The sequence below is a fragment of the Poecilia reticulata genome, chromosome 17 (assembly GCF_904066995.2).
Source record: "Poecilia reticulata chromosome 17, P_reticulata-male-v2, whole genome shotgun sequence".
NCBI lineage: Eukaryota > Metazoa > Chordata > Actinopteri > Cyprinodontiformes > Poeciliidae > Poecilia > Poecilia reticulata.
Window position 1 is genome coordinate 15,837,624 of NC_088846.1, and position 12,220 is coordinate 15,849,843.

At 37.5% G+C, this 12,220-nt stretch overlaps 1 protein-coding gene across 1 annotated transcript in view; it reads left to right on the top strand.

The window, feature by feature from the left end:
* The first annotated feature begins 2,484 nt into the window (after positions 1-2,484).
* arhgap21b (Rho GTPase activating protein 21b) overlaps positions 2,485-12,220 on the top strand; it is a 34,739-nt gene continuing 25,003 nt past the window's right edge. The window contains exons 1-2 of the mRNA XM_008434100.3: positions 2,485-2,701; positions 4,345-4,531. Coding sequence (XP_008432322.2) covers positions 4,460-4,531 — 72 coding nt within the window. The 5' untranslated portion in view covers positions 2,485-2,701; positions 4,345-4,459. The remainder of the gene's footprint in view (positions 2,702-4,344; positions 4,532-12,220) is intronic.

Below are 12,220 nucleotides of genomic sequence, written 5' to 3' on the forward strand. Positions count from 1 at the left end.
ATATTTTTAATGTGAAAGTATTCTTAAGTGGATGAAATGACTAGTGGTAACCAGAAAAAAGTGATATGAATGCACACTGGTAGTTTTTTATGCACTAAACATAAAAAACTACCAGTGTAGTAGTTTACACTGGTAGTTGTAAACTACTACTCCTCAGTTCCTCAGTTCCTCCACTGAACTGAGGAACTTTTCCTCAGTTCAGTGATTTACTGAACTGAGGAAAAGTAAATCAGTTCAGTCATTCGTGCATCTAGGATTGTTTTTTTTTTTTTTTTTACATTTCTGTTTACTGCTACTAAATGAGAAACATTCCAATGAGTTCTCGCAACTTAAGGTCCTAGAAGATCATATGTTCATTGTTCCTCACTTATCAGAAACCAGGGCATGGAGGAAACTGGAAAACCCAGACAGCCAAACAATATTCTGGGTGATTGCAAGACAGACGTCGTGTCTTGTCATATAGTATGTGTCAAATCATCAAACCAGTATCTAACAAGATGCATAAAATGGTGTTTCTGAATGATGACTTGAGAAAAAAACCTATCGGTACCAACCTGAGCCTGTGTCAGAAAGTAATTGCCCCTTGTACCTGCAACAACTGCAGCCCATTAAGTGTTTGTATTAACAGTGAGTCTTTTGCTTTGCTGTCGATATGAATTTTGGCTCACTTTTCTTTGCAGAGTTAAGCCACAGTGGAGGAAATGTGAGTATGAATAGCCACTGCATCTTAAAGTCTGGACTTGGATTAAGCAACTCCAAAACTTTATTTTTATTGTTTTGAGCCTATAAGAGGTGGTGTACTTTCGATCTAAATAACACGAATGTGTTGAGCTTAGTCACAAATATTTTTTTCCTTCAGGGTTTATAAATTCACAGAGTATTTTCCAAAAAGTCTGGGGAAACAAATCATAAGGATATCCTTTGGAAACGTGAGACGGGCCTCTGGTTTGGTTTATTTCTACTTCCTCACTAATCAATTTGGGTGGCATTATCCTTTGACAAAACTATGAATCCCAAGAGGAAGAAAATGTAGTCAGCCTTTTTCATAACACCCCACGTCTTCGGTTAGACAAAAACTTTGTCAGTTGGTCTGTGCCTGAGTTTTTTTTTTTTTTGACCAGAGCGGGAACATAAAACTTCAAGTTAATAGTCTAAGGACGCTTAAAGGGAAAAAAAAAGAGGTGACCCAAATATGAACCATTAAAAGGAACAAAAGCGGGTTTGATGCTTCGGGTCCCTTTGCTCATTGTTTACACCTGACATTCGACTCTCACTATCTAACCTGGGAACATGAAGTGCCAGAACGACGAAACGGTTTTCCTCTTGGCTTTTATAGGGTCTTTTGGGGATTGCAGGTAACTGACTGACCTTTCAACAGAACTGAGCTCAAACACAATAATGTCTTGATTAAATCCTTCAACAGAAGAATATTACCACATTCTCTAGATGCAAGGTTCTCAAACTGTTGTCCAAATATCACTGTTCCGACTCACAGGACATTTTGTACATGCCAGCTGTTATGTAGCTCTATTAAGAAGTAACAACCAAGAGGGCTAAGGAGAATATTTTGAGAATTCCCACTATAAAGTGAAGTGAACAGTAAACTATGATGTAAATCAAAAATTTACAATTTATACAGCGGCTGGGCTATATAGATGGGTTAAAATACAATTCAAATACAAACTAATATTTTTTTGTACTTAGTCACAAAAAAACATGGCCTGGAAAATACTGAAATTCTATATTTCCACAGACTGTTTACCTATAATTGTTTATTTGGCGCCCCCCCGCCCCCAATAATACTAAGTTCTATCCCAATCTTTGAAGGCAATTAAAATAAATATTCCCAGTAACCCATAATTTAAAAATAAATTTTAAAAATATATATTCACTACAAAGCACAATCGACTGGACAGTACAGCCTAATGAAAGTCCTCTGCAACAAAAGCTGCCAGCTCCAAGAACAGGTGGCCCCTTATGTTAGAGAGGCATAAAAGGAACATTTGTTCAAGCCCTGGGAGACGGGCTGCTGATTTAAATCCGCACAATTTGTCTCTTGGGTTGAGATGTAATTTTAATCGTAGCTATTCTTTGATCAGAAATGCAATCTAAATACGCTGCGGTATGCGTGAAGACATTTTCCGCATCAAAATACCCAACTCGACCTCACACTGAACCACAGCATGTGATTTCTTATTTAACCTTGTGTGTAGAAACTACAGCGGTTTGTGGTTACAAAGCAGTAAGTACAGAGCTTTTCAACAGCACGCTAGTGTGTATTGACAGTCATAGTTTCGTTTTTCTTTTTTGTTTGACAAATGTCCTCGACGTTTTGAGAGAACGATTAAAAGCAAAGTTTTGCAGACAAACCACAAAATTCCGTAAACTCATACCTGATTGGGTCGCGCAAATGAAACACCGCCTGTGATTGGTGGAGAGTACCCTATTGACTGAAGGTGGACTCCCAGGGAGTCGGGAAAGCTGGAAAGAAAAAAAAGACTCAAGCCACAAAACTGCACCATGCGCTTCCACTCATTGGACTAATCACCGGGAAGTCGATAATACTGACATTTTATGGATTATTTGGACAGCTTCTGAAAAAATACAAACTCACACACGATGTGTTTAGTTTGTTTACTCGCTGTTAAGGACAACCACTGCCTCAGTTTGGCTCCTGTTATGACGCTTCTCAACTACACAGGTAACTTTGTTAACTCCAACCATGTTAGCATAAATGCTAACCGCTAGCAGCCTGTTGCCGCAGCTGTGTTGTTTGTTTATTTTTCTCAATTCACAGACACACATAGCTGTATACTAAATCGCGAAATGGTGGTGTGGTGTCTCATATGTACTTTCTAACTTTTCTCGGTAGTAATTTGTGAGTAGTAACAAATCCAAAGCGTCTTTTGTTGAGCGCTGGAGAACAACAGCTCTACACGCTGTGTTCGTACTCTTTATCGATTTCATAGTGACAAAAACGATAAGACTTCTCAAAACACAAAACTGTCGTTTTGTTATTGGAGACAGCATAACAACCAAAATTAACTTCCACACACTAACTATGTAAAGTAGTTTTAAAGTCATCCACAGTTTTTTTTCCGCCCTGCCTCTCGTCTGGTAGTCCACTTGTTGCTGGCCATTCATTAGGCTGACCTGGTCATCCATGTTTTGTTCTCCCGTAATAACATTTAAATTTAGCTTTTGGGTTATATCGCTGTAGATGTTGCCTAGTTCATATTCAATGATGTTTGTGTTGGGTTAGATTACTTAGAGCTAAGATCAGTATCATAATGCATATTTTATGAAAAGGCGTCCGATGCTCACGTAATGTACGTAAATAAAAACACCTGCTATGAATCCAGAAATTGTATTTGATACGTTTGAATACCGATACCAATGTAGAGTTGTTCTATTTATTTATTTTAATCAAAGTTAAAATAACGTTGTTAATATTGTTAATATTGCTCTTTACTTTTGAATAGGCTACTTGCAACCTTCTGTAAAAAAAAAAACACAAAAAAACAGAAAAACATTTTTGGCACATGAAAAATATTTAAAATGTTCAGACTAAACATCCATGTAAATCTTCCCTACTGTTGTCACAATGATACTTTTAAACAAGCACTAAAACATAAAGGGTCAAAATATCTTTCTCTTTCTTACTGTTTATTCAATGTTACAGGCTGTTTTAATTTTTTTTAATTATGTAAAGCACTTTGAAATGCCTTGCTGCTGAAATGTGCTATACAAATAAAATTTGATTGATAAATTGAAATTGTTCTGTTGGTGTGCTAGTTTATTGTTAGACAGTTTCCTGGCTTTTTAACCAAGATTTGGTGTAATTACGGGAACAGATTTTGTAATCTGATTATGTAACCCAGATGCCATGTTTTCGACTATTTACTAATTTTTTTCCAGTGGAGCAGCTTTTTTCTTTCACATTCTTACATTCATAGAGAAACCGATCAGACTTTTTCTGGATGATACAAATCGCCTTTTTTTTATAGGTCCACATTTTTACGTGTTAAAGAAAAATCCAGCATTGTATTTTCTGAACAATTAAAGCTGAATTAATAAAATTGGCTCTTGTCAAATTGTTTACTTATTTCTTCATAAGGTGGCACAGAATGACTGTTTTTTATTCTTTTTTCTAAAAGTTAAACTAGCAACTAGATCTCAAACAGAGATGTTCTGCTTTATGAATACACAGATTCCCAGTGTCTCTCACTGGGAACCAGTCCATTCCAGGTCTCGGATAGTGTGGCTTGTCAGAACTGCACAGTGGATTCTTAAGTTTAATAAATTAAACACCATACTTAACCTTGTAATATGTTTCTATAACAGATGGACTAGGAGAGCTAGCCGCCATGGAGGTATAAATCCAAACATCTTTTCTTGGATTTTGCGGGAGCTTTTCAATGTGGGCGTTTACGGACAGCAAGATTTCCATTGAAGTTGAATGATGGCATCACGTTGGGCTCCCACTTTTGAAGAAGATGAGCGGCATCAAGCAAGGTCTTCGTTTTGTGAGGTGAGCGCAGTTGCCATTAGAAACGTATAATATAGTGGTGCTAACATTAGCATTGGTAGTTAGATTTTTGTGGATGCAAGTTCTGCTTCAAATTATTTTTGATTCTGTAAGATGTTTTTGCTGTTTATCTCAATACTGATAATTAATTCTAGTCTCATTATTGTGCGGTGTTATATTGGGACAGAGAGGGGAAAAACATAACAATTTTGGGATTAAAGACCTTTTGGAAAACTGAAAAGTTAGAATAATGAAAAAAGACATTTTGAGGCTTAACACCCAAAATTAAAGCTAACCCTTAAAGCATTAATGCAGCACATCTTAAAAATAACTTAAAAATATATCATCATTACAATATATTTGTGTGCAATATTCATTTCTTAAAGTCGATTGGAGTGCAGTAATTGTTGCTAGCATAATATTTAACCAGTTGGACAGAGTTTCACAGCAGCAGATGTTCACACCGGACACAAATAACATTACCCAAAATACTAAAGGTCACAGAGCGTAGGAAGCACAGATGAGAAAGAGGGGAAAGAGGATAATAGACATAAATCGTAACTGTCATCACAGTATTTACAAGATTTCCCAATATCATGTAGCCCTTCAAAGCTCTCCTAAAAAAAACTAGACATGACCACAAGTTTGTAACTAAATTAGTCTGCAGCGTAGATTAACACATTGAAAAGAAGTACTATAATTAGCTTAAAAATTAATTTAAGCTTATGATTTATGGAGTTAGGCGGACAAAACAACAGTGCAGCTGCTTGTTTAAGCCTCAGATTTTTAAGATGTAGCCCCTGTAATACCAGACAGGGACACCATCTGCTCCTCTATAAGTGTCACCTGCTTCAGATTTTCATATTGTGGTGAATATCCTGGTGACTGGTCTGGTAAGTAAGTCACAGATTTTTGAAAGACTTGGTTCTTGTACCCAATTACAGACAGAATACAGCAGTAACTGTGAACTGAAAAGGTTAAGTTTCATAGCAAAAGACCCCATCACACAAATGGACTAGGCATAAGTAAGCATCTTTCAGAATGCTGAGGTTAGCTCTGTAATAGCGTGAAAGACAAACCCTTAGTTCAGTCTGAGGAAATCCTCTTTTTAGTCGTCTCTCTAATCAAACTACCGCATTAACCAGCTCATGCTAATTTTAATCTGGAAAATCCCCTGGAGCTTTCGGTTCAGGGGGAGTTTTGAAAATTAAAATTGTGGATGAAATAACAACGCAAGAATTTTCCAAGGAGTAGACAAATTAACAAATATGTCTTGGAAATGAAATGTGACAGAAATCAGTCAGAATAGGTTCTGACATGCCTTACCCCCCCCCTGAGCTGTAAACAAGAAGTAAGAGACGTGATGTCTCCAACAAAGCAACGCTCAGTTTGGCAGTTCTCAGGAGCTAACTTTAACATAATGAAGGTCCTAAAAAAATCACAACTTCATTATGTTGGCTCACAGAAAAATATCTGACTGCTTTTCCATAGCAGCTCAGTTTGGTCGACTTTCTAAAGTTGAGAGTTTTCATGCTCTCATTTTATTTTGAATGAGATTTGAAAAATATTATCTTTGATTTGTATCAGAAGCATTTGCTGAGGAATTTGTCTTGTTTCCCTCTTTTCTTTTTCCCTGGGAAAAAAACAAAAAACAACTGACACTAAAGTGTCTGTCTGGGTTATCAGCTGAATAGTGTTTGGTATTTAAACAAAGCGCACAGATCTTCAGATTAGATGCTGATAAAACTGCTACTGTTTGAATTTTTCTGTTTTTCTCCTTTATTATATTTACTATATCAAGCTGACTTTTAGGATTCAACTGGAACTTTTATTTGTTTATAATTGGCTTTTTTATATTGAGTTATACCTACTTTTTCTTTTCTAGTAGAACAATAGAAATGCGCAGCAACTTAAATTGATTCTTGTAGATTACGAAGTCCAAATCCATATTTAGAACTGCAAGAGGGATATTGACCTCCCCCTGCCCTCAATCTCGTCCCAGCAATCTTAGCTTCATTAAATCTCATTGTTTGTCTCATTTAGGATGGCTGTCTTTTACAGAAGCTTCTGTGCAGGCATTGCATGGCTAACTGATGGCAATCGGAAGGGCAAATTTACCCTCAATTGGATAGAAGAAGTCTGTTACTTCCTGTTGTGTTAAGGTTGTGTCTGCAGTGTCTCTGGAGAAAACAGAAGAGATGGCCTGCGTGATTCAGTTTTTCCTTGTTGTGCCAACTCTTTGAAGTAAAACGCTTGCCTGTGATGTTTTTCCCTTCTGGTATAGATAACTCATGAAATCTTGAATGGTGAGTCATTAGTGACAAACTGAGTAGAAAGAGCTGACACAGCAAGTCACTAATAAACAGTCACAGTCAATTTGGTTGGTTACAGTGATTTATTTGTTTTTTTTACCAACCAAAGTTTCAGGTCAAGATATAAGTTGGTCATTTACAATATTTTTGTAAATGTTGTAATGCTATAGAGTAGAATGAGTTCCAATTTAAAATGACACTTCGTAATTTATTATGTTTGCAAAAACCAACGTAGGCTGATGTTCGTTTAATTAACATTTTTTTAGTACTTGTGTGTCTAATATAATATTCTAATCTTAATCTAATTACTTATCAGCATTATAAAATACATGGAAAGCCAGAGTACCACCTTTATTGGCGTTTGTCTTTTGTTTAGTCTACAGTGATAACTTTTGTTTAGTTGTCACTGTGTCCAGCCTGCATGACAAATAAAAAAATGAAAGAATATCCAGATTTTGTAGTAAATGTGTGATATTTCCCAGCTCTGCTAGAGGCCAAGAACAAGTAGCCCAAAGATGAAACATGTAATTTCTAGAGGTGTGCCGATCGATCGGCCACCGATCATAATTGTCCGATTTCCGTGAAAAAGTATATGATCGGTGATCGCCGATCACGGTCTCTTGTTGCCGATCACACAAACCGATCACCTACATCTCATTTCACAGCCTGCCTGTGCAGCTGGTCTCTTCTTTTCTTCACACTGAGCAAACGCGCAGTAACAAATCCTAAGCGATGTGTAACTATAACACACAGAGTGAATGGGGAAGTTTGCGTGTTGCAGTGGAAAATTGAAGCACGTGGGGTGAAGCACGTCAAAATGCATCAACACGACGAATCTAATATGGCATAAAAACAGTGCCATACTTGACGGACTTTGGCTATATCAAGGCTCACTGCAGTAAAAAAGACATATGGAAGATCAGATAGCAGATAAAGCAGCGCACAGCTACAAACACTCACCCGGATTAGCATGACGGTCAGAAATCTAAACAAATAACTCGCAAAATTATTTAAGTCTTCGAGCTGCGATGTAGGACGCTGGTTCTGCTCTCGCTGTTGAACCGTTGCTACGCGATACAGGTAGTAATATTTCACAGATGGAGCGCCGCTTCTGCTCCATCTGGTAGTGACTCTCACACCGAACCTCTGCTTAAAGCTGCTTTTAAGCAGCCTAAAAAAAATAAATTTTACATACGTATTAAAACTTTCGCTGTCCTAACATGAGACAGATAATCTCTGAAAAAATAATCGATCTCCTCCCTGTTCTGCATAATTATTCCGCTCAGTCAGAAACAGCCAATCAGAACTAGCAGTAATCAGCTAGCCGCCATGCTATCAGGAAGTTTTCATTCAGTAACTCAGGTGGCTTAAGGTGGGTCTTTATTGTAATGGCGCCTGTATTTGCCTTTGAATGTTAAGTTTTGTACTTGAATTTCTTTGGCAATGTTGAGAGGTTTTATTTTGACTTTTTGCATTATTTAGCCGCTTCAGAGCCTTCATGTGTTTTCAGTCTGTTAAAGATAGCATTATTGATAGCAGTACAATTTGCACAATGCCTGTTTTGTTTTTTTCTTGGGAAAAGTTATTAAAAACAAGTTTTTATCTAAATTAAGGTGAATTCATGGTTTCTTTTTCCACATAATGTAACCGGTAGTGCTTATGATTAAAAAAATAATTATGTGATCGTATCGGTGATTGGTGTCGGTGATCGGAATCGGCAGGAAAAAACCTGATCAGCACATCTCTAGTAATTTCCCATCTGGTGTTCCAACAACTAGAACCAACATGTCTTCAGCTTTATCTACCCTCACCAGCACCTTGTTGCCTTCTCATGTGCGACACAATTTAGGTTGCAACTTATACCATGGGAATGGTTGATCGACCGTTCATGGTAATTCTGTGCAAAATCTCTTGTTTCAGTTACATGGACAGAGAGGCTGATATGAAACCAAAGCTGTGTGCTGGAACAAACAGATGACACTTTCATGTTGATATGAATCAAATCTGTCTGTAAATGTTACTGAGAGATGCTGGAGCTGGTGGCCTTGAACTGATAAGGCGAGCACTGCGTGCTGCTCAGGTCATTTGACAGAAGTTGGTGTGTTTAGCACAGTCTCTGTGCTTTTTACTGCCCTGTCACACTACTTCTTACATTTGCTGAATAGTTTTAACCTTTATGGGTCTAAACAGATTTTGGTTGTTTTTGGATATTTTAATTAAATATTGCCTCTACCTACCATATTAGAAAAACGTTTATCATCTGTGTTTGGTATTCGTTTATTCAAAACATCTCCAACATAGTGATTTTTTTTTTCTTAAATTACTTAAAACAAAGTAGCATTTATTACATTGTTTTGTAATGTAGTGGTCTTTAAAACAAAACTATCCAGGACTACGTGGAGCGCTCCACCACTGCTTGTAAAGAGCAAAACTGTGACAAAAATCTGATGTAAAACTGAAGGTAATAATACTGTATGAAAATATTTCTGCTCATATAGAAAGGTGCAAATGTAAGTCCCTAAATAACACCTGGAAAAATAAGCACATGGATGTCTTTGGAGTGAATATTTGAGTTTGCCAATCTTTGTTAAGATTAAAGGATAAACACTGACACGTTGTTTTATTTGTAATTTTTATGGCAGGTTCCCCACTTCATCCAAATAGATCAGTATCGGATGATTTTACCACATTGTCCATTTTTATAATATGACAGAAAAAACAAAAATATACAGAGAGAAATGCAACACCTTCTTATCTTATCCTATGTTCAGAATGATATTTTTGTATGGTCAATATATCTCCTTTTTTATGGCATGTTAGAGTCAAATGAAAACTGGGTGAAACTATGTGCTAAGTTTGAATCACACTAGTGAGCAATGAATCTTAAGGGTTAGATCACCGAAAAAATAATTTGCACAAATATCGAGCGTTTCAAGTTGAAAATTTGAGGCAATTTAGTAAATTACGTAAAATTCCTGACGTACTGTACAGAAATGTTAGACCTGCAGGACTTAGTCTTCTTAATACTTAAGTATATGACACATGTAGCATGAATAATGATGCTTCTGACCTTGTCTGGAGCTCCAAGGCTGATACGTCAAGGACTTTGCCTTCTGTATCATTATCCCTGGCCTTTCACAGCATGGTGCTCGGTTTAACTGGGATGTGGCATAGAATTTAGCAGCCAACAGAGAACCAAGTTTCCTCACATTTTGAGGTTGTGGCATTTTCAGGTCTGATGTCATGTGATGTGATAATGTGTCATTGAATAACATTAACAGAGCTTTTGCATGCAAAAGGATTGTAGGGTTTTAAATTGAGGGGAAAACGGAAATTGTGTTTTTGTCAGTGTGCCTTGTATTTGGGCACTAAAATGTGTGGCGTATTAACAGCTGTGTATCTTCAGTAAATCATCCAATTCTTAGAAGTGGGTTTGATGTGGTTGGTTTCCCTCAATCTCAGCCTTTACAGTCTTACTTTAAATGGCCGCATGTGGTGAGGAATTAGCTTGGAACATTAAGCATTTGACAAAGATTGTTAACTTCTGTAAAGTTCTTTTAAATGTGAGCATAAAGTACAGTACCGCAAACAGCTAGCCCATTATTCCTTCATTATTGTTCAGGCAAGCTATGAAAACAGCCCAGTTTATTAACATGTAGACCTTAAGATTTTACAATATGTATTTAAAACTGGATCTCTAATATCCTCCGTTTTAACCAAGGGGACGTGTAATGTTTTTAAAAATCTGTTTGACCAGCTTACCAGGTTGTTTTAACCTCAGCATTCATGCACTTAAAAAATGTCATACAGAGACAGAAATGCATGCTATAAGTTTTCATGATTAAGTTGCCACTGCTAACCAGGCTAATCCTGCTAAACATCATTGTAGGAGACTAAAGGAAGTTTAAATGTGTAACTCCTGTTGCCATTTTATCTTTATTCTGTCCAGTGATTCTTCTGTTATGCACTCCTCAGTGTTGTTGCCTCTACTAACATGAGAAGCTAGACAATGGTATTTTAAACACTTGTTGTAATTCCCAAAGAGAAATTGAAAGTCACGGCTTTACAAGAACTGGGGGTCTGTAAATGTTGCACTCTAATCCAAACATGAAAACATGTTTTTGGAGAATTACCTAAAATTGAGAGTTTCATCTGAAGTTTTTTTTTTTTTTACTGGAAGTATAAAGAATGGTTTCACTAGAATCTGAGTTTACTGTGAAGTGGTATCCTGGTGACCCTGACATAGAGCAGATCACTTTTCATTTTCAGGAGACATCCAGCTGAGAGACAAATGTTCTCCCAGCTGCCTCACCCAGCACAAATATCATTCTGGCATTCTAGTGATTCATGAATGACTGAGAGGCATTCACTTATGGACAGGAAAGGAGAGGTGTGTCCTTTTGATGTTTAAGTTTCTTTTACTCCTTTCTGTAGCAAGTCTGCTTTTTTCCTTTTTGTCAATTTTTCCTTTGACCTCTTGCCTTAGTCTGCTCCTTCAGGTTTTCCCAGGGGTCCGGTCTGCTCTCTAACTATAGCCGTTGTACTTTATTTCGGTTAAACACAAGAGGGAACCACGGGAGAAATGCAGGTCTGGAATTTATTGACCTGGAATGTCACAGCAGTATTAACTTTGCAAGTGGCAATGCTAACACTGCAAGGCATGTGTCTGCGAGGAGGCCCACTGCCCCTGTCTGTCCGCATCTAAAGATCAGAGGAGTGGAAATTACCCTCTGCACTGCCTTCTAAATAGATCCAGTATTGTGGGTCCGGCGTACCCCGGAGATGCGTTGGGCATCGGTGCAGGCATTTCTGACGTCCTGCTGATTTATAGCCCTCACCACAAGTACTACTTAAAGGATGAATTTCAGTGTTTGTCTGTTTCCTTAAAGACACTCGGGGATCCAACACTGGCACAAGCTTAAATCTGAAAGTGCCAGAGTTTCCGAATAGACAAAGCTTGTTTATACACGGTAAAACCTGTTTTGCGAGTTTCATCAAAACACGCGGATGGCAGCTGCACCTGCAGGTCTTTTTTTCCCAGCCCACTTAGCAGTACAGTTGGTTCTTATTCAGAGGCATGCACGTTTGAGCTCCTTCATATATACTTTATAGCTAAACTTATCACTTCTGGTGTGCTTTGGCTTAAAGGGTTTGTTCCTTTTAGAACTTTGCTGCTGAAAAGCAGAAATGCTGCAAGATCCGAGTTAGGCTGCAACGGGCTTATTAAAACCTGCTTTGACACGGCACACACCTCCAGGCACAAACTGTATTTGCATTAATTCAGCAAGTGTGAGAAGTAATGTTCTCTTTTTATTAAGTTTCTGCACGCAAATTGTTCCTTTTTATTGTGCTTGACTTATTCTCTACCTCCTGTTAGAGC